The 27,199-nt window shown below is 40.3% G+C and overlaps 1 protein-coding gene across 2 annotated transcripts in view; it reads left to right on the plus strand.

Annotated features, from left to right (window-relative positions):
- LEO1 (LEO1 homolog, Paf1/RNA polymerase II complex component) overlaps window positions 1–27,199 on the plus strand; it is a 51,477-nt gene that overhangs the window by 22,280 nt on the left and 1,998 nt on the right. For both annotated transcript variants that reach the window (XM_072622748.1, XM_072622749.1), the window contains exons 7-11: window positions 2,817–2,911; window positions 3,718–3,852; window positions 14,718–14,853; window positions 16,893–17,079; window positions 18,562–18,659. In XM_072622748.1, the coding sequence (XP_072478849.1) occupies window positions 2,817–2,911; window positions 3,718–3,852; window positions 14,718–14,853; window positions 16,893–17,079; window positions 18,562–18,659 (651 nt within the window). The remainder of the gene's footprint in view (window positions 1–2,816; window positions 2,912–3,717; window positions 3,853–14,717; window positions 14,854–16,892; window positions 17,080–18,561; window positions 18,660–27,199) is intronic.

Here is a 27,199-nt window from a genome sequence, read left to right on the forward strand (position 1 = left end):
TCATTTTGGCAGCCCTTTTAAGGATAGATCGGAGTAGAGATCAGCTCTGTTTGGTTTGCTTTGGGGATAGATTGCACAAATGCATAGTTGAGTTCCAGGGAATAACTCTTAGTTCATTTTGGATGCAGTGTAGAATATACATGAAGGGGAGTCCTATGTTTGAAGCTTAGAAAGGCTGACTGGAGCCAGGTGACTGAAGGCCAGAAATGCCCAGCTGTTGCATGTGTATTTTGTCCTGGAGGAGATAGGGAGCCAGTGCCAAGAAATATTAGAGCAGGGAGAGACTGCAGGCAGGGAGGCATGTTAGCATCCCCAGAGGTGATGAGCACCTGATTAGTCTGATACCGTGTGAAGGTAGAGCAGACAATGGATGCATGAGAGTCCTGATGCAGGTAGAATGTGCAGATTGGGCAGCTTCCTTGTTACACGGTTGTGTTTTCTAGCAGAATCCACTGTGGGACAGAGTTGTTCTGCATCGTGCCCAAGTGGTTTTAATACCCCAATGCTATGAGGACTTTGTTGGAGAGGGCCTCAAAGCCCAAGGATAACAGTACAGTATTGTTATTACTTTGTTTTATAACATCAGATAGCAACATTCTTACTTTTCAGAATGAAAAAATGGAAGTCAAAAGAGGTTAAGTAACTTTAACCCAAGGCCTCGCAATTATGAGCTGACATTGTTGGAATTCCTTCTTGACCCTTGGCCGAGTTTTTTTCCCTTGAGAATATACATCTCCCTCTTAGCACCGAATATTTTTATGTCTGACTCGAATGTTAGTTTTCTAATTTATAAAATATTATTGATGTTTCATCGGTGCATTGATTCCCTTTCCTAATCCCCATTTTGTTTTCAACTTCACATTTTTTCATAGCTACTCTCCCTTTTTTTTATTGTCTTTGACCCCTTCTAATGGGTTTATCGGAAGTTTGCCTTGTCTCATTTTTACTCTTTTCTTTTCCTGCTTTTCATGGATACTGCCTAGTTGTGTGTTTTTGGTTTGTTAGGCCTTAGAATCTTTGAGGTGCTTGGTTTTGAAATTGAAGACAATTTTTCCCCAGTTTTTTTCATCCCAAACCTTGGTACTTTCTTTAATCTTGAGCACTTGTGCATAACTCAGAATTTTTAAAACTTCAAAACCTCGTAATGTCATGAAAAATAAGAAACTTTGATATTTCTCTCTGACATTAAAAAGTAGATCAGTCAAATTTAGGTTTACGTAAGAACTTGGATACTATCTGCTGGTAATGACATTAACTGGTTAATGAATAAAGAGCATGTGTGCGGGTCCTGAATGAAAGTTAACACAGCTTCAGCAACAGCCTCTAGCTTGGTGGCATGTGTGCATACACATTTAAAAGGCTCCATCTTTGTCTTCGAGTGGAGTAGCACATGTAGATCTGGTACCATTCATGAAGAAAACATGCAGCATATTCTGCTGATAGTGGTTTAGTTGCGGCATTTTGTCAACACCTGATTCCTTTTGTAATTCCGTAACAAGAGTATTTTTCACATAGTGGACGCTCAGTTAATAATGTGTCAGTTTTGTTCGTTTATTTGTATTGTTGTGTGTGTGTATATATATAGTCCAAGTTTTTTGTGTGGGGAGGGAAGACAAAATCAATATGTTAATTTTATTTATTTTACCGTTCTACATTCCCTACCATATAACTTAGATTTTTTTTCCCCTTACCTACCCCACACCTCCCCTCCCTGAGATGGCATACAGTTCTACGTAGGATCTACACATACATTCCCATTAAATACATTTTCACTACACTCATGCTGTGTAGAAGAACTAAAATGAATGGGAGAAATCATATAACAAACCAAAACATGCACACAAAAAAAATGATGTGCTACATTCTGCTATTGACTTCCATAGTTGTTTCTCTGAATGGGGAAGGCATTTTGCCTTAGAAAACCATTGGGAATTTTTTTTTTTTAAGTCCTTGCATTGCTATAAAGAGCCAAGTCTATCAGAAACAGTCCTCGCACACTGTGGTCGTTGCTGTGCACACAGTTCTCCTGGTTCTGCTCCTTTCACTCAGCATCAGATCCATAAGTCTCTCCAGGCCTCTCTGAAGTGGAAGACAAAATTAACAACCACCACTTTGAATTTTTTTTTGGATTGCCTGGCTGCAGTGATTTTTGAGGGGAGGAGAAAAGAAGGGATGAGAGTATATATGAGAAGGACTGTAGAGCTTGAATTGCAAAAGTAGGTCAAACAGCATCTCAGAGAGGCTGCTATGTTACATCTATGTGGCGACAAGAACGCCTGCTTCACACCTAGCACTCCTTATATGTATGGAATATCGAAAGCTCTTATTTAGATGGTGGTTTATTAGTGGTTGGTTTTAAACTAATAAGTGAGCATTAGGGAATATAGTTTTGCCTCCTCAGCCAGCATAGGAAGAAGTTATTTGTCACCTACTCGTTTACAGTTTCAGTGGGAATTTGGCTATTTCTCTTAGTATGAATGATAACAAATTTATATATATCCATTTAATGTTTACAGAAAGCTTTGCCCGACAGCAAATCTGTGCAGTAGGTCGTGCCAGCATTATCTTTTTTCTTGCAAATGAGAAAATGAGGCAGAGAGAGACTCAATGACTTACCTCCAGCTACTTAGCTATCTTAGTATATGACTGAAGTGTGTCTCCTGACACAAAGATGCATGTGCTAAATTTTTGCACTTGACCACATAGCCTCCCATTCTCGCTTTGTGATTTTGCTTTTCTTAGGTAGTGGGACAAGGAGAAGAAATAAAATAATTTTAAACTGTCTGACTTTCTGATGAATGTATTTTTTTAAACAGGTAGAGAACACTATCCGGTGGCGAATGAGGAGGGATGAAGAAGGAAATGATATTCGTGAAAGTAATGCTCGAATAGTCAAGTGGTCAGATGGAAGGTTGGTTGAGATTAACATTCTGGTTTTCATAAAGTGAAAGAGAAGTTTGGAAATGCACAGGGTTGGGCTGAGAGGACCGAAATATTGGATGGGTTAGAATCTTTAAACGGGGACTTTAATCAGATGTAACCGAGAAATCGCTCACCTCCTGGGTCTCTAGTTTTTCATAGGACATTGTGAGAATAAATGGAGAGGAAGGTGAGTTTGATACATCTCTAATAAAGATGCGATACAGCTCTAATTACGCTAGCAACAAAACGTCACCTTCCCTATGGGCTCCAGCAGATAAGGGTGGAGGAGATAGATCACCTACTGATAGAACACTAATTGCAGTTTACTATTTTTGGAAACTTGGTATTGATTTATTAACAGTCTTAGAAAAATTTTAAATCAGTTGTATTCTAATTGAAAGGACAGATTTTATGGTAGCTTTGTACATTTCACTGCAATAGTTTATTGAACCATCGTTCTCCTTTGTTTCTGTTCTCTTCTGAATTATTTGTTGCTAGTGCTAGTATTGCTTTTTAAAGATTTTTATGTTTGCCTGTTGTTTTTATATCACATTTATTTCTGAATATGGCCCCCCAAAACAGTTCATTAAAACCAGCCAATGCGTCAGCTGAGTCTGACGGAATATTCAGCACCCCTTGTGTCTAGGAGTCTCCCACTTGTAAAGTGAAGGAAGGTTCATTTTCTTTAGCATCAGTTACTTTTATGTTTTAAATGAAAAAATGGTGGGGAAGAAAGTTGTGTGGCTCGTTAAATATCCACATTGCTAACGTGCTAAGTTTTTTTTCCTTCTTAAGCATGTCACTTCATTTAGGTAATGAAGTTTTTGATGTCTACAAAGCACCGTTACAAGGGGATCACAATCATCTGTTTATAAGACAGGGAACTGGTCTTCAGGGGCAAGCTGTTTTCAAGACAAAACTAACCTTCAGGTAAATATTAATGAATTACTAGTGATCTCTGAACCACCAAATTAGATAGTCTTTTCTCAGTCTTAATGCTTCTTAGATGATTATATACCTGCTGCATCTGACACTGTTGACAACCCTTTTCTGAATACTCTTTCCCCTCTGAGTTCTCATGACACTGTTTTTTCCTACCTGCTTGACCTCCTCAGCCTCATTTTCCATATTACTCCCCTTAACTGTGGGTGTTCCCTGATGTTTTCCCAGGCTCTTTTCTACCTCTACACTCTTGGTAACCTGTTAGCTCCCATGAGATTAACTCATGATGATTCACAGATGTATATATCCAAGCCCATTCTTTCTTTTGAGTTTCGGTACTCCATCACTAATAGACTTGAATGTCCCAGAGGTATCTCAAAATTAAAAAAACTGAGCTTATTACCTTTCTCCTTAACACTCTTATCTTCTGGACTTCCCAATTTTTGCTGAAAGGACAACCACCTTTTCAGTCTCCCTCCTCTGGGAAGGAAGAATGTCCCTTGACTCATTAAATATCCAGATTACTAATACACTAACCATTGTAACCTTGGGAGTTTCCTTCACTTTTCACTCCCCTTCACTCTACCTATCTGATCAGCTTCAAAATCTTATCTGTTTTTATCTCTACAACATCTCTGCTACCTCACTCCTCCACCCTAGCTCAGCAATACCTTGCCTGGATTATCTCAGTACCTTCCTCATTGGTCTGCCTACCTCAGGATTCTTCTCCCTGTTCTGACCATTGTATGTGTGGCTGCTAAAGTGATTTTGCTCCCATCTGACTGAGTGACCCCCCCACCCCCACCCCCCTTTACTCAGTCAACTGCAGTGGCTCTTTATTACTTCCAGCCACAAATAATAACACCTTTATTTAGCTTTAAATCCCTTCAAAACCTGGTCCCCAAATACCTTTCCCGCCCTATTATTCCCGTAGTCTATGATCAGTTTCTCACTGTTGACATTCATCCTTTTGCACGGGCCATCTCCTCCCTCCACACCGGTGCTTCATAGAGCTCCTCTTTTCCTTCAGCAGGCAGCTTGGGGATTTCTTCCTCTCCAAGTACCGTTTATGTAACTATATTGTACTTATTTACTTTGTTCTCTTTAGATTTATTCTGTATATGCATGTGTATTTACGTACACATACGCACTTGTCTGTATAGTATGTACATAATTATGTGTGTGGGTACACATACACACACATATATATTTTCGTGTATGCATCCACATTTCCCATGTTCCCTCTATAAGCATAGAGATAATTTCATTGGTTATATTTTTATCTTCAGTGCCTAGCACATGGAACCCAGGACACAGCAGGTGCTTAATAAATACATGTTGATTGATTGATGTATTTAACCAAACTTTGCCCCCCGAATCTTTCATCCGTTGCCTCTAATTTAGCTTTCTGTGGCTATATATAATAGTGCATTAAAATTTTTATTAATTATTATTTTAAGCATTCTTTTCTTTTTTAATTTTGAGTTCCACATTCTCTCCCCCCCCACTGAGATGGCAAGCAATATGACATAAACTGTACATGTGATATCATGTAAAATATTTCCACGGTAACCCTATTGGGGGAAGAAAAGCAAAAAAAAATGATACTTTAGTTTGCGTTCTTGGCTCGTCACTTCTCTCTGTGGAGGTCGATATCATCACGAGTCCTTTGTAATTGTCTGGAATTGTTGCATTGATCAGAGTGGCCAGTCGGTCATCATTACATCGTTGCTGTTACTATGCACAGTGATCTGGTTCTTCTCACTTCACTTTGCATCAGTTCATCTGAAACCATCACCCTTGTCATTTCTTTTCTTATTTGATTTTTAATTTTTTTTCCTCAATTACATGTAAACAAAATTTTTAATATTCATTTTAAAAAGAGTTTGAATTTCATATATTCTTCATCCCTCCCTTCTCTCCCCACTCCTTGAGAAGGCAAGCAGTTTGATATAGTTTGTACATGTGAAAATGCAGAACAAGAAAACCGAGAATAATTTTTAAAAATTTAAAAATGCTTCAGTCTTTATTCAGACCCAGTTCTTTTTTTGGAGGTGGATAGCATTTTTTTTTATCATAAGCCCTTGGGAATTGCCTTGGATCATGTATTGCTGAGAGTGGCCAGGTGATTCATAGTTGATCATTCTTCTAGTTCTGCTCATATCGTTTTGCATCAGTTCATTTCCTGGGTTTCTGCAAGCATGCTGCTCATCATCTTATAGCACAGCACTGTTCTGTCCCAGTCATGTGCCACCACTTATTCAGCTGTGCATTCACTGTATGCTCCAGACAGGTCTCCTCTCCTGCGGAACTCTTACATTTTCTTAGGCCTGAGAAAAATGTCTCACCCTAACCTTTTGTTGGCTCTGCCTCTCCAGAATTGGATTTGAGGCATTTTTAAAAACTTGTTTGGAGGGGTATGTTGAGAGAGTTCGGCTGGATTGCTACCTCTTAGCTACCATTTTGGCTGCATCTTTGGGAAGTCCTGTAGTATTGCATTCTCCCTGTTGTAGTCCTGCAGGTATTTGAAGTGAGCTGTTGTGTTCCTCTTAAGTTTTCTCTTTTCCAAACAAAACATCATCATTTTCTTCAACTCCCAGTGTGACATTTTTCTTTCCCTCCCCCACTTCATCAGCACCTCTTTCAAAAAGTAGCCCCTTGATAACAACAGAATATTCTTGATATGCTGTAGAAAGTATGAAATAGAATAATTGCTTCCCTTGTTTTATATGCTATACCCCTCATATTGGGTTGGCAGTCAACTCAAACCATCCGATGCCAATTTCACAGTCTGTATTATTCTTACCTCTCTGCAGCATTTAACGCTACTGATCACCCTCTCCTCCTGGGTATTATTTCTTCTCTGGGGTTTCATGATACCCTTCTATCTTAGTTTTCCTCTTACCTATTTGACCATTCCTTACTTTTTTCCTTTGCTGGATCATCATATGCACTTAGCCTCTTCATTTTGGGTGTGTCATAAGGCTCTGTCCTGGGCCTTTTCCTCTTCTTTCTGTATATTTCCTCCCTTATTGGCTTCATTAGCTCTCATAGCTTTAATTATTATCTCTAGGAAGATGACTCACAGGTCTAGATATCCAGCCCTAGTCTCTTATCTGAGCCTACCGTCATATTGGATATTATTAGTTGAGTGTTCTATAGTGATCTCAAATACAACATCTCCAAAACCACATCCACCCCATCCCATTCTTAATGTCTTTCTGTCTAGGGGCACCACCGTTCTTGCAGTCAGTCAGGTTTGCAGCTCAGTCATCCTTGTCTTTTCCCTCTTCCTTATCCTATGTATCTAGTTATTTGCCAAATCCTTTCAGTTTTACTTCAGAAATGCCTCCTCTTTCTGTCTCTTCTCTCCACTCACATGGCTGTGATCCTTGTCATTACCTGTGGTCTGCACTCTGCCCTGCTTCATATTGCTCCCTCCAATCCAGTCTCCACAGAGTTGCAGTAGTGATGTTCCTAAGCACAGGACTGACCTTGTCACTCTCCTGCTTCAGAAACTCCAAGGAATTTCTATTACTTCAAGGATCAGATATGGATTTTGGCTTGTAAATTGGACTCCATCCCACTTTAGAGGCTTATTCTGTGTTACTCCCCTTCACACACTCTCAAATCTAGCCAGACTGACCTCTTCCTGTTCCTGCTACACAACTCTCCATCTTCCATCTCTGTGCCTTTCCACAGATTGTCCTTTATTCCTGGAGTACACTCACTTCTCACTGTGGCCTTTTAGAATTATTAGCTTCCTGCAGAACTCAGTTCAATTGCCGCTTTCTAAAAAGGCCGTTTCTGATCACCCCAGCCTTATCTGTCTGCTGTGTGTTTCGCTTATATATTTATGTTGTCTCCCCTGATAGAATGTAATCTTCTGAAGAGTTTCTCAGTACCTAGCACTGTTCCTGGAGGAATAAGGAGGATAGCTCATGGCTTCTCAGTTTTTCCTTCAGCAACTCAATTCAGGAAAGATTTATGATGTGCCTGTTTAGTATAAGATCCTGTGCAGATGCTGAGCATAAAAAACATTGAAAAGTGACAGGCTTTGCACTCAAATTTGGGGGTGTGACTGTTGTATAAAACAAGATAGACTAGCATGAGGGCAAAGAAGGACTTTGGATGAGTGTTTTAAGAAACTCTGAGGGTAATTTACATTTGGGGGATCAGAGAAAATCTTTCTTAGAGGAGGTAGCAGTTGATCTGAGACTTCTGTAGAAATGAGGAGTGGTCTATACAAGTAGACAGTCAGGAATGGTCGGGATAAGATTAGGAAAGTCCTAGTTGTTTAACTTGACTGGAGTGTAGCACGCTTAAAGAAAAGTAGATTGAAATAATAGGTTGGAGCCAGATTATGAGGGTCTGAACTACTAGACTAAAGAGCTTGTGTCTTCACCTGTTAGAAATAGTGGTCTCTTTAAGTTTTTGGAGCAGGAACGTGACTGGCATAGTTTGACTTGTGCATGGACAGCTGTGTGAAGAATACTCTGACCTGGAGAAAGAGTGGAGGCAGATCTGAACTACGGAAGGAATGAGGAGAGGGGAATGTGGTGCTGTGACTGACAGCATTTAACAAGTGATTATCTAGGTATGTCAACGGGACATACACATAGAGATGTATAACAGGCAGGTAGAGAGGTGACGCTGAAACTTGGGTTAGAGATTGGTATTAGATTTATCAGTTTTGGAGCCATCTGTACAGATGTGATCATGGCATTTATGGGAGGGCATAGGCTAAGTCATCAAGAGAAAAAATGTAGGGAGAGGGCTGGGGATAGGACTGGGGCACACCCACATGGTAAGAAGAGGAAGGTAAACCAGTGAAAGATCCTAAAAAGAAATTGCCAAAAAGAAGGAGAACCAGGAGAGTCTCATGGCATAGATGTCATCAGTGATCTTGGACCAAGTAGTTTCAATTGAGTGTGGTTGGAAGCCAGATTGGAAGAGGTTGATAATTCAGTGGGTGAAGCAAGTAATATAGATTATCCTTTCCAAGAGATTATAGGACAGTAGTTTTGGGGTTGTTAGGGCTGTTTATATAGGATAGGAAAAACCTAAGTTTGCTTGGAAGGAACTAGGATCTCTAATGATACTTAGAAGATAAGAGAGAAAAACCTATTGAGCATGCTTTCTGAAGAGACGGGCAGAATAGGCCCAGGGCATCCAGTGAGTGGAGGGTTTATCTTGGGCAAGGGCAAAGGCCTCTGAGATCAGAACAAGAGCTAATTACGTGGGTGGGGACAGAGATTTTTGAGATATGGATGATGAAAGATGAGGGAACTCACTGTGAACAACCTTGATCTTTAATAAAGTAGGAAGCAGCACCAACCTCTGAGAAAGAGGCATTGCTTATACAGATGGAGATGAGGTCTTGAGAGAGCTTTTGAATAACCCGTCTTAGGGAATACAGTTAGGGAGTCAATTAGAGATGAATAAAATGATGAGCTCGATTAGCCAGGAACCCTTTATTTTAGAAAGCATGAATGTGCTGGTGACCCTGTCTGGTTCATTTCCAGCAGTACTCGGAAGCAGAGGGGGCATTTGGTAACATAACGAGAGGAGTCGCAGAGTGGTATTTGATCTTGAAAACAGATTCGCCGTCCTCTCTTTCATGAATATTAGGTTACCCTCTCCTTTTGAATATGTTTGTCTTTTTCTGCCACTTTCTTTGGCTTACCTCTTGCGTTTTAGGACCAGTTGTTTATGGTCTCTGGACATTAGAAACACACAGAGTTCAGACCCTAGGGCACAAGATCCTGTTATATATTCTCAAGAGGAGACTTGGTCTGCGAATGTATGTCAGAGGATTCGTACATATATTTCCTCTCTGTTTGGGCTGCAGAGCTTTTTCTGCAGGTTTCTTGTCCTTTGTCTCTTCCTAGTTAGATGCATGAAATCCATTTTCCAAGGAAGAGGTTCATTGGTTAAGTGTAAATCGTATGTAATGACTAAGACAGTTAGCCAGGTGTTTCCTTTTAGTATAGTTTTGCTCATAAAACAAAATATTTTCAAAATACAGTTAGCTTTTCATGAACAGGAACTAATAATTCTACCAAACTGATACAGACTTAGAGAGGCATTATTTACATGTACGTTACAGTTTTTGCTTTATGTAAATTCTCATTATGCAAACTTAACTTTGCATAAAGAATTTTGAAAGAAATCCATATTCCAAAATAAAACCAACAAACCACCGGTGTTAACTTTACGGTGCAGTACTGGGCTCTCTGTCCCTGCTCATTACCCTCTGCTTAGCAGCCCATGACCTCCCTCCATCAAAAAAAGCACCATCCAGAAATACCTAGAAAAATAACCCTCCAAGGGAAAACAGAAAAATGGACAAGGCTGGAGAGAACCTGAGGGCTTGGTTGGAAACATCTGTCCTGCTTCATCTACCTCCTGTATGTCTGGCCCCCATGTGTCTGTCTTCCATCCGTCTACTTGGTCACCACATTTCTGTCTCTGGCCCTTGCACATTTCTTGTTCTCTCCTCTCTTTCTCCATCTCCAGCCCCCATGTGTTTGGCCCCACACCCCCATGTGTTCTTCCTCTTGGTTCTGGCCAGGCCCCCATGTGGGCCTCCTGCTCTTGCTTCTCTGTCCTTGGCCCTTACATATCCTTGAATTGTGTGCCAGCCACCAGTCAGTCCCCTGCTTCCACGGGCATATGGACCTCTTCCCGACTCCATCCCTTCCTCCCTCCCTTCTCTAAACATCACTTTCCCTAGAGGTCTGTGGCTGCCTGTACTCTTTAAGTCTGAAGTCATATAGCTGTCCATTTGAAAGCGTTTGTGTATGTCTGTCATATTTAGACCACTGCTGAAATGGACAGTTTGGGAGCATTTCCCAAGGTAACAGTGGTTTCCAAAGTCCCTAATAGTGCTGTCAGTCATGTCCTCTGTCTCAGAACACCCTGATTGATGCCTCTGTTGGTCCAGTGCCTTTCTTGGGGAGAAACCTTCCTCAGAGGTTGCTGGAGCTTTGCCGGAATAGAACCCACTCCCTCCCTTCTTTCTTGCCATATGTGTACGTAACATTCAAGTCATGCCAAGAAAGTGACACTCGCTTGGGCAGCAGGCATATGTGCGTACCACAGAAAACCTGAGTCATTCAAATTAGCATATGCCTGAGGCTTAAAATAAATTAGGGCAGCCCTAAAGATAGAAAAAAGTTTTGTGAATCTTACCTCTTCTTTTCATTAACTTTTTGTTTTATTTTGGATTTATTTATAAGGCAGATTTATATCTGTGGCAGTGTGTTAAGCGAGCTTCTTTTACAAAATGTACCCACCAAGTGTGTGCACAAGCGGCCCCCAGCAGCACACTGCTTGACCCAGTTACATTGTTACGTAATCAATAGTACTTCTCATAGATGCTTTCTTTGCTTGCTGTCCGTGTAACATTTGATCTCTAGTAAAATAATTGGATTATTATTTATAATTGGTGAGGGGAGAGCTATGCTAACGCTGAACTCTTTACAGTTTTTCCCCTTGACAGCTAGAGTATTTACCCTTCATCTCTGCTCATCCTGTTGTACCTTTGCTTCCTGAACAAAATATGCCTCCTGCTCTCATAAACCATCCACAAAAATCCTAAATAAGTGTAAAGGAAAGAAGAAAGGGCATATGTATGTATGATATAGTATGTTCCTTTTTCACCTACTTGTTCTGTGGATGCAGGGAATTACCTATTTAATTTTCAGGTTTAGGAATGTGATTTCTAGCAGTGCATTGTTTTTTTTTCTCGGGGGGGAGGGAGGCAATTGGGGTTAAGTGACTTGCGTAGGGTCTCACAATTAGTATGTCTGAGGATGGATTTGAACTCATGTCCTTCTGACTCTTGGGCTGGTGCTCTATACACTGCGCCACCTTGTTGCCTAGTGATTGATTTTTAACAATATTCCATTATAGCAAAATAATTTGGAAAAACTGTGGAATTTATTATAATGAGATTTTTACTTATAGGTATATTTGAATGGTTACTAGACAAAAATTTTTTGAATCTGTTATCTGATGAATATAATTCCTCTACTATCCTCATAGGCTTGTACTAAGAATCAAATGACATAGGCACTGTATAAATGCTTATTCCCTATCATCTCTTTAGCATTAGGAAGGAAGGGAAGTGGTTAGGAGAAGGACCCATGGAACATGGAAGGGGGTGCTGCAGATTGTAGAGGAAGATAAAGATTTCCAGCTTAAGATCTACTAAATGTGGCAGCCATCACCATTATTCATGATCTTTCTTTGAGGAGCCAGCAAAGGATGGAAAGGTTCTTGTTCCCTGCTCCTGCAGATAAGAAATTATTGAATAAGATCATTCTGTTCATTTGAGAAACATATATTGAATAGAGAGGGCCTGCCTGTAGAAATACTTAATCTCTCACTGCACTTGGGCTCGGTCAGGGATGTCAAATTCAATTGTATTTTTTTTTTTTAGTTTGGTAACTATTTCCCAATTTCATTTAAATCTGCTTGGTGCTGACACCTCTGCTCTAGGGAGTTTTCTAAGACTATAAAAATTTCAGAGAAGGTGCTGACTTGTGTTGGGGAAAGTTCTCTGCTTCATTGAAATCACAGGTCTAGTACCTGTCCCTGATTCTGGATGTTCAGTTATGTTAGTTGTGATGTCAGTTGCCTAACAGGACTATGAAAAGATAAAATAAAATATATTAAGAAAAAGAGTTTCTTGTGGCATTAATATCTAACATTTATTATACAGTGCTTTAAGGTGTATAGATGCTTATTTGGCTTACATAGGAGAACATAACACTTGGTATAATATTTCTTAAACTTTGTGTTGAGTTACTTGCATATAGTATGAAGAACTCATTTGTGTATCATGGCAAACAAGTGTGCCTAGGTCATAAAATAGTGTGATACATGATAGAATGTTAAATCTAGTAGATGTGATACAGTCCAGCTTCCTCATTTTATATTCTCTCTTGTATAGGAATTTATCCTTTTAATCATCTACTTGCTTTCTACAAACATACTTTCAGGTATTTCCAAGTATTTCCTCCATCATCCATTGAAGCTATTGTCATAGAACTTTATTTCTAAACTTATAGGGGTAGTCTACGTCACTGGTGTCAAATTCGAATAGAAGTAGATTCCTTCTGACCCATGTTGACTTGAAAACCACAAATTAACATTATCTGTGCTGTATTATATTTTTATTTATTTTGTGAAACATTGTGATGCCTCTGTTCTCCCTTTGTCTTAAAAATGCTTCCTTTCTGGCTTTGAATCTCGTTGCTTTAATGACAGAATTCTGTCTGAGGTGACTTATGACCTAAATGCCAAATCCAAGGATCCTTTCTCAGGCCTCATGCTCTTTGACAGTTCTGTAGCTTTTTACACTGTTGACCAGCTTTAGTCTTCTAGAAACTTACTTGACAAAACTCTCCTGGTTTTTCTCTCATTTTTTTTCTTTATTGCCTTTTGTATGTCAGTTCCCTACATATCTGAGAAATGAGACCTTTATCAGAAAAACCTTGCTGTAAAAGTTTTCCCCAGTTTTCTCCTTTTCTTCTAATCTTGGCTTCATTGGTTTTGTTTGTGCAAAACCCTTTTTATTTAATGAAATCAAAATTATCCCTTTCATATCTCATGATGCTCTCCATCTCTTGTTTAGTCATCAATTCTTCACTCATCCATAGGTCTGACCGGTAAACTATTCTGTGCTCCCCCCTGATTGGCTTATGGTATCACCTTTTAGTTCTAAATCTCTCCTTTATCTGATTTCTTTCATTGGATCATTCCCTTCTGTTTTCAGAAGTGCTTTCCTGGGCTTCTTTCTGTGGTCACTTTTTATTGTCTCCTTTGCTGATCCTATCTGTTGTCATGGTTTCGGTTCTCACTTCTAGGAAGATTATGGACAAGGCACTGGACCTCTCTGCATCTGTTTCCTCATTAAGCTGGCTTAATAATATATATTGTACCTACCTCAGGTTTGGCATGAGGATCAAAGAATAGCATGTGCTAAGCATTTTAAAAAATATTAAAATTCTATGTAAATGTCAGCTCTTATAGTCATTGATTAATTTAATCCAGAGTTCTGGCTTCATTGCTTTAGGACAACTCTTCAACAACTTATTTATTGCGTGTAGCCAGCTTTTCCTGGCTCTGTGTCCGCTCTGCTTGGTAGCTAATATTACCATTGTCATCATGTTAAATTCTACTAATCATTAGTAGAAAACCTTCGCTTCATCCTCGACTTTTTCTCTTTCTTACTCTGTTTGTCCAGGAAGTTGCCCAGTCTTACGAAGCCTGTACATCGGGCTGTATTCTCCTTGATGGTTGGCTCTGCCATTTTTCATCTTTCTATATTGGGTCATGCCCCATGGTCGGCATTTAACAAATGAATAGGCAGTGAAGCTTCAGAGGGTTAGGGAGAGAGTTATCCATGGTTGTTGTACAAGTTTGTGTCCTGCTGTGATCCCAGCAGAGTTTTCTTTCCACTGTCATGCTGTCTTAAGACCTTCTTCCCGAAGTTTACAGCTGATTTCTTAGGACTTGTGGAATACACTAATTAATATAACGTACGTTGCAGAGAAGCATCTATGCTTCCTCATCCCAGTCCTTCAGCATCTAAGCTGTCATTGTTATTTTTGACTCTTTTTTTCATCTCAATTATCTTAGATGCATATACACTTTGTAAAACATTCGATTTCTCTATGCCTTTTCCCCCATGAATTCCTCCACTTCCTCTAATCTATTCTTTGTTCAAACTTACAGGAAGGAGCATATGTTGTAGCTTGTTAAATGTTCATGTCCTAAGTATCATGATTGGTTTTCACAGGTATTTGTTAAACAGTCATACATTTCTGCCCATTTTTTGCCAGACCTCACTCTACAGACAGTGCCACACACAGGAAGATGACCCTGTCACTTGCTGATAGATGTTCAAAGACACAGAAAATTAGAATCTTACCCATGGCTGGTCGTGATCCAGAATGCCAGCGCACAGAAATGATTAAGGTATTTTTTGGCTTGTTTGTCCTATGATTTTATTCATTAAGAGTCATATTTTTATTGACCTGCTCTTAGTTGGTAGCTGTTATAATTACTGCCTCCTTATATGATCAGAAATCCCTGAGCAGGGGTGAGACTGAAGGGTGGTGATAGTAGCAGCAGAACTCAAGGTACTTTGAAAAAGCTCAGTTCAGGTTTTCCCCTGGTCATTTCAGCAGTCATCCAGTTGCTCGTTTTAAGGTGTGATTGAAAAGACATTTCAGTAACCATCTAGATTCACTTTAGAACCTTATTATAAAGTTGGATGGAAATGCTAAGTCCTCCTGGAGAGGAATTGAGAAAATGATTCTTCTTTTCTGTGTAGAAGGGTGTGAAATATTACATGTTCCGTTTGACATGGGGTACTCTAGGTATGCAGTGTGGCTTATACTTGCACGTTGTGGCTGTTGATTGGTTTTGCCGAACTCTTTTTAAAAATCTTTTTTTTCTTTGTGACTAGGTAAGGTGTGTAGTGTGGTATGTGAGAGAGGTCTTTGGAAGTGGTGATATACAATCAAAAGCTCCTAACAAATAATGGTAGGGAGTCTCATTAGCTATGGGATGAGATAGAGTTGAAAGGACAGGTGGAATGATACCTAGGTTAGGATCCGAATAGGACTTAATGAGTCGGTGGTTGGAATGTATTGGCTTAATTTATGAGGGGATACTTTTCAAAAGAATTCCAAATTTATGGAATTCATAAATGAGGGCACAGATTGTTTGACAAGTTACCTCCCAGAGACAGTTAGGGGGTGTTGTGCTTCTAGCTTATGTTTCTGTTATAGATATTCATGTCTTCTTTCTACTCTCTGCCTCTGACAAGTGTTTGTCATTCATTTCTGAGCCATGTTTCCTATGTAGCCTCTTTTCTCTTTTTTGGGAAAGGATGTTTCAGGAGGAAGAAGAGGGGAGGAGTCAGCCAGGTGCTATGGCTTCCTGCCTCCAGTCTCATTGTGAGCTTAGTTTGCTGGTTGTGTCTCTTTCTGCCAGGCCTCTCATTTTACCCTCTGGAAACCTGCCATCTTGTCCTCAGAAGCAGGTTCAGCAAAGCTAGGTATTGCCATAGTACCACTGTGAAATCCACACCTGAAACAGATCATAAAATGCCAACCTCCTGAGAGGAGAGAAACCAGGCATGAGTGATGAGCGAGTCCTGTATGGATCTCCTTAAAAGTAGATGGTATTTTATTATCTTGGGAGTTTCTTTCACTTACTTTTCAGAGTAGCTTCAGTGGAGATTTTTATAGTTAAACTGGGCTTTTAGCTAGTTTGTCCCCAGCTCTTGAAGTTGGGATGTGATTTTTATAGTTTTTAGTATTACTAAATTTTGCTAAATTAAAAAAATGCATAGACTTCAATATTATGAACTTGTACTTACATAAAATGGTTCACACTGAGGTGAGAAAGGCAGAGAAATGCTATGGAGAAACCAGCTCCGTTGGCTGTCTCTTAGTTCTCAAGAATTCAACCACCACAATTATTAATGAAGTGGAATTAAGGCTCCATATTGTAGTTCATTACCTACCTATGTTTCCCATTACCAGTGGGCTTTAGCCGTGATGACGTCTGTGACTTGAAGGGTGCAGCATAACTCTTCTGAGATTTGTGATCAGTTTATGGTCACTAGATAGATAAATCTCATATTAGTGCATCCGATGGTCCCTGCTCCAAGGAGTAAGCATCAGGAACCTTTTATGTGTGGGAGTCTTCAGGGTTTGTAGCCATAACTTGGGATACAGCTAGAAGCTCCAATGGAATCTGCGCCTGCTAAAGAATTCCTGGAACATACTGCTTTGTCGGTTCTTCCCAGGCTAGATAAGGGATATATTTCATCTTACCTCTTTCCCTTTCCCTTACTTCCATAACTAAAGAAAGATAGCCTTGGTATTTGGCTTAATGAACAGACAAATGGCTTAGTGATCTGAATAAATGAAGCTACAAATAAATGAATCAATCATTATTAGTCATGCATTGAGTCAACTCACGGTGGTTGATGTCCTTGACAGAAAGAGGAGGAACGGTTAAGAGCCTCCATTCGTAGAGAGTCTCAGCAGCGCAGAATGCGAGAGAAGCAACATCAGCGAGGACTTAGTGCAAACTATTTAGAACCAGATCGTTACGATGAAGAAGATGAGGGCGAAGAGTCAATTAGCCTGGCAGCTATTAAAAATAGGTACAAAGGTGGCATAAGAGGTAAGTTTTTATTTTTAAGTGAAACTAAATGGATTGAAATTTTAATTAAATTTTGACATTTTAACTTGCACATTCTGTAATCTGAACCCCATGTCACTGAAAACCATCTTTTTCTTTTTTCTTTTTTTAATTGAATTATTTCATTTGTTTTCAGTGTTTGACAACTGTATCTTTTTCAAGGATTAATGAAGCGTTTATCTTGAGGCCCAGAAAGTTCCATAGACAACCAGCCTTTGTTACTTGTAATTCCTTTCTTTCTACAGAGTTAGTTTATATCCATTTACTTCTTCTGTTTTCCCTTGCAGACATAATAACAGTTCTGCCGTGCTCAGCTCATGCCCACAACCCTGCCTCCTGCCTTCTTCGTGGCAGTTGCCTTTGCTTTGCTGAGCTGTGCCCCTTTTCTTGAAAAATACACAAATATCTCTCAGGGTAGTAGTTCCCTTTGGGATGTTGTGTAGGAACTCTTTTTTCCTCTGTAAAGTAAATGTAATGAAATAAAGTAAAAAGCAATAATTCGTGACTTTCAGAGAGTTAAATGTTCAGCTTGCCTGATTTTAGATTCATTCAAGGAATATAAAACCTAATACATCTAGCTAATACTAAAAAACATAGATTAAGAGAAGTCAATTCGGTATTGTGGTCAGATTAAAGAGAAGGGAAGTAGGGAGAGAGAAAGCTTCCTAGCCTTTGAGGAAATTTGTATTACATGTATGTTACCATTTGCTTTGCCACGGGCACCACGAATGTTTATTGGCTGTTTATACCATCCTTTAAAATGTTTGAGAAGTTTAGAAATGGAATATTCTTAGGGAGCAGCTTTTCACTTACCTTCATTTTTTCCTTTAATTTTAAAGCACACTTTTTTTTTTCAGTTCCAAATTCTCTGCAGTTAGGGGCACCTTGCTAAGGAAGTCTTGACCACTTTTGGATAGCTCTAATGGTTAGGATGTTTTTTATTTATATCAAACTGAAATTTGTGTCTTTGAAACTCCTTCCCCCAAGCAACTCATCTCCTTGGTCATCAGGTCAAGTAGAATAAGCGTTAATATTCCTTCCATGTAATATCCCTTCAACTGGAAAATCACCATGTCCTATGTAATTCTATTCTTTTCGAGAGTAAACTCTCCATTGGATACTTTGTCATCAGCTGATGCCTCTTCACCATGGTGGTCACCATTCTCCTCTGTGTGCTCCCTAAAATGGTGTGCTTGGAGCTTAATGCCACATTTAGGGTTAGGGTTAGGTCTGGCCAAGACCCACATTACAGGTATGGTCTGGCCAATTCCCCCTTATTCCTATTAACTGTGCTTCTCAGTGCAGTCCAAGATCTCACCCGCTTCTTTTGGATGCCGTATCACACTATTGACTCATTGAGCTTGATGTCCACTACAACCTCCAGATCTTTCTCAGTTGAACTGTTTCTAGCTTTCCCTCCCAAGATAAATGATATGTTTTAAATGACTTCATTTTTGTTTTCAGAGGAACGAGCTAGGATCTATTCTTCCGATAGTGATGAGGGATCAGATGATGACAGAGCACAACGCTTACTCAAAGCAAAGAAACTGACCAGTGATGAGGTAAGATGTGTGTTCACCTTGTTCAGTTATAGGTATTGGTGGCTGAGGATTTATTCTGGATTAATATTAGAAATGAGAAGCAAGACAGTGTGGTGGACAGAGGCCTTGTCGTCAGAAAAGCTTTGGGGTCAGGGTCAAATCAGGCCTCACGGGCTGCATCCATGCAAAGAGTTCTTAATGCTGCTGAAATCACAAGTTCAGACCAAAACGAATTCATAGAAGTAGTTTTTAACTCTAATTTGTATTACCTGACCAGTTGGCAGATTATAACATAAGGCATAAAGATTTAAAGGCTCATTTATTCCAGTGAAATATTACATACAGTTTGGTGAACAGGACTGATTGGTTGTATGTATCACAAGTTTCTGATAATTCGTCACAGATAGGTAGATAGGCGGCACAATGGAGGAAGCCCTGAGCCTGGAAGCCTCAGACAGTTTAATAGCTGTATGATCCTGGGCAGATCACTTAAACCTCTGCTTGCTTCAGTTTCTTCAACTTTAAGGTGGGATAATAACAGGACCTATCAGGGTTGTCATAAGCATCAAATGAGAATATCTGTTAAGTGTTTAGCACAGTGTCTGGCACATAGTAAGGGCTATGTAAGTGCTTATTCACTTCTCCCTCTTCCCCTCATAGACCTCTGTCAAAATGTGAAAAGTTTTTTTTTTATTAAGGCTAACAGGCTGTAGCTGCCATGAGATGTAATATACACAGCAGATAGAACTTCATATAGTACAAGTCCTTCACTCATATATCACAAAAAAGCATAAAATGTTACTATAATGTAACTGTTAATGAAATATATCAAACATTGGTATTCCTTTATTTCCTAAATTCTTCTTTTTAATGTTTATTTATAGTTTTCAACATTCATTTCCACAAAATTTTGAGTTCAAAATTTTCTCCCCATCTCTCCCCTCCCCCCTCCCTAAAATGCCATGCATTCTGATTACCCCTTCCCCCAGTTTGCCCTCCCTTCTATCACACCCCTCCCTTCCCTTATCCCCATCTTCTCTCTTTTCTTGTAGGGAAGGATAAATTTCTGTACCCCATTACCTGTAGTTCTTATTTCCCAGTTCCATGTAAAAACAATTCTCAACATTTGTTCCTAAAGCTTTGAGTTCCAACTTCTCTCCCTTCCTCCCTCCCCACCCATCCCCACTGAGAAGGCAAGCAATTCAATATAGGCTTTATATGTGTAGTTTTACAAAAGACTTCCATAATAGTCATGTTGTGTAAGACTAGCTATATTTCCCTTCATCCTATCCTGCCCCCCATTTCTTCTATTCTCTCTTTTGACCTTCTCCCTCCCCAAAAGTGTTTACTTCTAATTGCTCCCTCCTCTCGTTTGCCCTCCCTTCCATCATCCCCTCCACCGCAGTTGTCCCCTTCTCCCCTGCTTTCGTGTAGCGTAAGATAGATTTTCATACCAAATTGAGTATGCATTTATTCCTTCCTTAAGCCAAATGTGATGAGAGTAAGCTTCACTTCTTCCTTCTCACCTCCCCCTTTTCCCCTCCATTGAAAAACCTTTTTATTGTCTCTTTTATGAGAGATAATTTGCCCCATTCCATTTCTCCCTTTCTTCTCCCAATCTCTCTCATCCCTTAATTTTATTGTTTTAGATATCATCCCTTCCTATTCAACTTACCTTGTGCTCTCTGTCTATAATGTGTGTGTGTGTGTGTGTGTGTGTGTGTGTGTGTGTGTGTGTGTGTGTGTGTGTGTATAATACCTCCAACTAACCAAATACTGAGAAAAGTTTCTAGAGTTACAAATATTATCTTTCCATGTAGGAATGTAAACAGTTCAACTTTAGTAAGTCCCTTATGATTTCTCTTTCCTGTTTACCTTTTCATGCTTCTCTTGATTCTTGTGTTTGAAAGTCAGATTTTCTATTCTGCTCTGTTCTTTTCATCAAGAATGCTTGAAAATCCTCTATTTCATTGAATGACCATTATTTTCCCCTGAAGTTTTATACTCATTTTGGCTGGATAGGTGATTCTTGGTTTTAATCGTAGTTCTTTTGACTTCTGGAATATCATATTCCAAGCCCTTAATGTAGAAACTGCTAGATCTAGTGTTATCCTGATTGTATTCCCACAATACTTGAATTGTTTCTTTCTAGCTGCTTGCAATATTTTTTCTTTGACCTGGGAACTCTGGAATTTCTCTACAATGTTTCTAGGAGTTTCGCTTTTTGGATCTCTTTCAGGAGGTGATTGGTGGATTCTTTCAATATTTATTCGGCCCTCTGGTTCTAGAATAGCAGGGCAGTTTTCCTTGGTAATTTCATGAAATACAATGTGTAGGCTCTTTTTTCATCATGGCTTTCAGGTAGTCCCATAATTTTTAAATTGTCTCTCCTGGATCTATTTTCTAGGTCACTTGTTTTTCCAGTGAGATACTTCACATTGTCTTCTATTTTTTCATTCTTTTGGTTTTGTTTTGCAATTTCTTGGTTTCTCATAAAGTCATTAGCCTCCATCTGCTCCGTTCTAATTTTTAAAGAATTATTTTCTTCAGTGAGCTTTTGAACCTCCTTTTCCATTTGGCTAATTCTGCTTTTCAAAGCATTCTTCTCCTCATTGGCTTTTTGGACCTCTTTTGCCTATTTTTAAAGGTTTAAAGGTGTTCTGAATTAGCCTATTTTTAAAGGTATTATTTTCTTCAGCATTTTGTTGGGTCCCCTCTAGAAAGCTGTTGACTCGCTTTTCATGATTTTCCTGCATTGCTCTCATTTCTCTTCCCAGTTTTTCCTCCACCTCTCTTACTTGATTTTCAAAATCCTTCCATGACCTAAGACTATTGCACATTTATTTTGGAGGTTTTGGATGTATAAGCCTTGACTTTTAGGTCTTCCTCTGATGGTAAGCATTGTTCTTCTTCATCTGCAAGGGTGGAAGAAAATACCTGTTCACCAAGAAAGTAACCTTCTATAGTCTTATTTTTTTTTCCCCTTTTTTGGCCATTTTCCCAGCCTATTACTTGACTTTTGAGTCCTTTGTCAGGTGGAGGGTATACTCTAGGGACCTGTAAGTTCTCAGTTCCTCCAAGGTGGCACAATCAAGGGAGAGGAGTAAACTCCTCTCCTGGCCTGCTCTCTGGTCTGTGAGCAACCACAAGCACTCTGTTCTGCCCAGGATCTGCCAGTACAATTCCCTCTCCACAACTACCTCCAGTTCCACCATGCCAGCACTTTTCCTCACCTCAGGGCTGAGACCCAGATCAATGGCTCAATTCCTCCAGGGTCTTTTGGCCAAGGGTTCCAAAAATGGACACTGCTGCTGCCACTGCCTGGGGCTGGGGCTAAGGGAGGACCCTGCTCCCTTCTCACCCAGGTGAAAAAGCTTTCTCACTGACCTTTGAAGCTGTCTTTGGCGTTTGTGGGTTGAGGAATCTGGGAACTGCAGATGCTGCCAGGGATTCTGCCCCTGAGGCCTGCTCTGGTCCTGTTCCTGCTGGTGCTGCGCAGGCAAGGTTGGGCTGGGCTCCATGGGCTGCGCTCTGCGCCCTGTGTGATAGACCTGTCCTGTCAGCTTTCCAGGTTGCCTTGGGCTGGAAATCTTTCACTGTGTCGTTCTGCGGCTTCTGCTGCTCTGGAATTTGTGTAGAGTTATTTTTTATAGTTATTTTATGGGCTGTGAGGGAAGGACTAGAGTAGGTGCATCTTTCTACTGCACCATCTTGGCTCCACTGAATTCCTTATGCTCCATTTTGGGCACTTCTGAATGTCGAGATTAATTTTCTCAGGAATTTTAAATAATTTCCAGGTATGTTTCCTCTGTCAGTATTGGTATCTGTTTATCCATACCCACAGAATACTCCAATTCTAGTTGAATGACATCTTCATACACATGGGCCAGTAGATGTAGGAAGGGAGGGGAATAAGCCTTTATATGGCACCTACTATGTGCCAGGCTGCTGTACTGTCTTTTTTTAAAGAGCTGATCTCATTTGAGCTAAGGCACTTTTAGAGGCAGGTGGGATGGTGGGATGGAACGAGCACTAGCCTAGGAAGGGCTTGGATTCAAGGCACAAGTTACGTAAATTAGTTTGAACTGTTGACTTATCTATAAAGTGGGGATATTACAGCACCTGCCATTCCCACTACATGAGACTAGTAGAATCAAATGAGATAATGGATGTGAAAATGTTTTTAAAATGATAAAGGGACAATAAGTATAAGCATGGTTTTTCTTCTACAGTACACATTTCAGTGCTGTTCTGATACACATATATGAAATGTACCTGGCTCATGTTCTTTTCTTTTCCATTTTTAAATTATAAAACGTGAACAGCCTGGCTCCCAGTTAAATATGCTTTGAGAGATTTTCTTTGTGGTGTAGAATTTCCACAGCCTGCCTATTTTTAGGATATGAATTGTAGAATTTAATGTTTCCAAAAAACTAAGCAGTGACATTTTGGCAGAAATTGATGGATTGGCTTGGAACAGATTTGTTTTTCTTCAGGAAGAGGAAATATCCTAATGGAACATTTACAGTATTCGGAACAGTTGGCAAACAGGGCACTCATCCTCTAGACAGAGGCTGTTTGGCTGATGGCAGGCAGACTGTGGATTAAAGTTGAAAGGTAGTTTGTAGCCAGACCGCCTTGTTCCTAGGGCCTTGGAGATCACCAGCTGGTTATTTGGTTGTAATTTTTGTAAGACAAAATAAGAATTTAAGGGAAACAGCTGGAGCATTGTCATTCTTTCTCCACTCAGATTTAAGTGCCTGTATTCTGTAGGTATGTGTATTTATTTTGTAGCCATATTTTCTTTAGGGGCAGCTTAGGTGGTACAGTGGATAAGAGCACCAGTGCAGGAGTCAGGAGGACCTGAGTTCAAATCTCACCTCAGACACTTGACACTCACCAGCTCTGTGTGACCTTGGGCAAGTCACTTAACCCCAACTGCTTCATCCTGGGTCATCTCTAGTCATCCTGATGAATATCTGGTCACTGGATTCAGATGGCTCTGGAGGAGAAGTGAAGCTGGTGACCTGCACAGCTCTTCCTCACTCAAAACAAAGTCAGGGGCAAGTCGTGTCATCATTTCTCTGATGGCATGGTCTTCTTTGGCAATGAAGGACAAACACACACACATATTTTCTTTAACAAGCACATGTTTACCTCAGCACCTGTACCTTCAGTGCTACTTTGTGAATTTAATTAGCATATGTAGAATAGGTACCTTCCAGCAAACTTTCATACCCAGACTCTATAAGGTAGGAGGGGGTTTTTTCAAAGAGTTCAGCCTCTGTTGGAGTACAACTTGGAGCCCCCAGAGCAAGCAACTGAGTGATAATCCCTTGGCAGGAAGTGCTTTTCATGTCTGCTGAGTTCTCTTCTTGTCAAATTTAAGGAGCTATGAGCAGTGAGGACTCTGTTCTGACAGGGATAAACGCGCAGAGCCCAGCTAGCAACTTGCCCAGTACAGAAAAATCAGGATTGTCTATTGCCGGGCTTTGCAGGGTTAACTTCTGCACAAACTGCATCCATGTAATCCTGACTGCCTCCTAGATCCTGCCCTTGCACCCATGATGTTTTCAGAACAGGTTGTGCTTAGACTAGGGACTGGCATTCTTTCAGAATTCACATGCCAAGTCTCTGATTTAATGTTGCATGTGCCAAAAACCATTTATAGTTTTTTGGAAATTTTAATGCTATAAGGGACATCTACATTTTAACATTTAGACGCTTTTGAGATTAAATTATGGTATGTAAAGAATATAAGGTTTGGGAAAATATTTAAACTTCATCTGAAATTAAAATGATATTTTGCCAGTTTAGAGATGGTTCTTGTCCCAGGTCAGGAAGGAACAGTGGCAGGTGGAAATGAGTCACATAGCTCCACTCAGTGCCAGCGAACTTGCCCTCCTTCCCCTCAACTGCATCACCCAGGTCAGGACCCAGGCAGCCACCTGACAAGAATCTCTTGGGTAGCTTTCTACTGCCCCCATCTGGAAGGTCAGGGAAGATTTCTTGTTTTAGTGATTGGACCCCAAGATACATGACTTTTCATCTTTACCTTCCCCTGGTGTTTCTCTCCCTGCAGTGTCTGCTGTACAAGTAGTCAGACATAAAAATCTAAGTGCTTGATTACACTGAAAATCCTGGGGAGCAAGCTGTCTGTATAACGGCCAAGTTAGAGATCTCTCTTGATCTGTGTTTCATTCTATGTCACCTTTACTTTCTACTCTAACAGGAGGCAGAGCTATTTCCTTCAGTCCCGTAGACCTAAATCTTAGCTGCAGGTTCGCCAGAGTTAACGTGGCCTCTGTCCACCGAAGTTCTCCACTCTTCTTTTCCAGGTTATCTTTTTCCTGGATGGTAGATGGTTATTATGGTAGCTTTGAGAGAATAATTTAGGTTGTGATATCTCAAGGGCAGCAGGTGAAAAGGGATGAGGAAACGAAAGGAATCTTCCTCTGGAGATGCTCAGGAAAGGGGTAGTCTCAGGTGGAAAAAGTGTAACAATTGATCTATCCTGAGTTTGCTTCACATTCTTGGGACTCAGCCTGCCTCCTTCCTGCCTAAAATACCCTAAGCGTTACTTGTGTTCATGGATGGAAAGGATGGAAAGAACCTGGTAAAGTCAAATGGCCTCCTGGTGACACAGACGAACAGTAGGCATTCAGAACTGTTGATGAACTGTATGAATGAAGAGCCTCTTCTCAGTCCCCACTTCATTTTACATACTTGGATCATCAGAGGGCTCCTAACAGGAGGAGGGTCCAATGAGGAAGACTCCCAGGGATTGATAGTATTAAATAAATCATTAAAATTCAATAACAGATACTATTGCCCCCTCTTAAGTTGTGCAGTGAACACTGTTAATAATTCTGACAATAACAAATGTGTGTATATGTATGTGTATATACATGTGTGTATGTGCGTATGTATACATACACATGCACACGTGTGTTTGCGAAGCTCTTTACAAATAGCTTGTTTCACCCTCCCACAACCCTAGGACGTAGCTGTTCCCACTTCCTAGATGAAGAAACTTAGGCAGACAGCTGTTGAGTGACTTGCCCAGGGCCACACAGCTAATAAATGCCTGAGGTGGGATTTTCACTCAGGTTTTCCTGAATCCTGATCTAGCATTCTGATTTATTCCATGTGCCCCCTAGCTGCCTCATTCTGGCAGAAGCCTGTGTCCCTTGGGGACCCTGAGGACCAAATAGGAGAAAACTCCCACTCTAGCCAGTCTCCTACATTACTGGGAATCTGTGAGGAATCCCTGCTTTTACTAGGCAGACAGAATTTCATGGTAGAATCCCTAATGTAGAATCCTTTATGTAGATGCACATTCTTCATAGTTAAAACTGTACATCAAAAATTATTTCCCACTTTTGAACAAAAATTGTTGCTAAGATGTAGCCAGCACCCCCTGCCCCCAGGTGTGGAACATCTTTTTCTCTAGGCCCGAGTTCACAGATTCCTAGTCCCCGTGTTTGTCACCACTTGCCTCACACTTGGAGGTAAAGCCAAGAACACTCAGTGTGTCCTAAAGGTATTCCTAGTACTACCGAGGCTCCCCATTTGTTCTATCATAAGACAGGAATAGAGAAGACTGGGGCTTTTTCATGACTCCTCCTTTTCTGGCAGCCCCCACCCGCACCCCAAGCTTGTGCCTTTATTTATTTGAATATGCACTGTAGTACAATTTCTTTAAAAAATTTCTTCAAAACATCTTATTTCCCCGTTACATGTAGTCAGTTTTTTAGCATTCCTTTAAAAAAACTGAGTTCCAAATTTTCTTCCTCCTCCCTTCCTGAAACAGTAAGCAATTTGATGTAGATTAAACATGTTCATTCATGCAAAACATATTACTATATTAGTCATTTTTCTTGAGTCACTTGAATCCCTGCTGTGCAGTAAGCCAGAATGGTGGCAGGTAATCTTACTGGTAGAAAGCAGGAAGTCTAATCATAAAATAATTGTTGATCATATCTTGGGCCATCTCGTACCTGGCTGGAGAGGTGGCAAAACCAATGAGGGAGGAGGCTGGGGCGGGGATGAGCGTGGAGAAGGTGTGATGAGACCACTGCACGATGTCCAGCATTACTCACCCTTCCCCCTTCACGGAAAGGGATGTAGGGGACTTGTTTCCTTTCCCTGTCCATTTTCTTGATGAAAAATCTTGTCTTTGGAGTGGGGGAAGGGAGCTAAAAGGAGTCTTATCTCTGTACCTGTTAAGTATTTATTGTTGGAATTCTGGCCAGCCAGAAAAGTAGGTCTCTTTTTAACTTACACTGTGATTTTAACTGCCCCTTGTAAAGCTGTTTCCCTTCATTTTATTTTTTTAGGGCATTCTTAAGTATATTAGATGGGGGGAGGGGGAAGTGACACCTGCACGTAATTTTTCTTCTCAGAATAAGTAGACAACAAAAGTTTTTCCCTAATAACATTTTTGTTTGTAAATTGGCCTGTGATCACCTCTAGAACCATCTTGCATATGGCGAGTACATAACGGTTTTGAGTTGGATAGGCCATCCCCTTCATAACATAAGCAGAAAAAACCGAAGGCC

The sequence above is a fragment of the Notamacropus eugenii genome, chromosome 7, assembly GCF_028372415.1.
Source record: "Notamacropus eugenii isolate mMacEug1 chromosome 7, mMacEug1.pri_v2, whole genome shotgun sequence".
Classification (NCBI taxonomy): Eukaryota; Metazoa; Chordata; class Mammalia; order Diprotodontia; family Macropodidae; genus Notamacropus; species Notamacropus eugenii.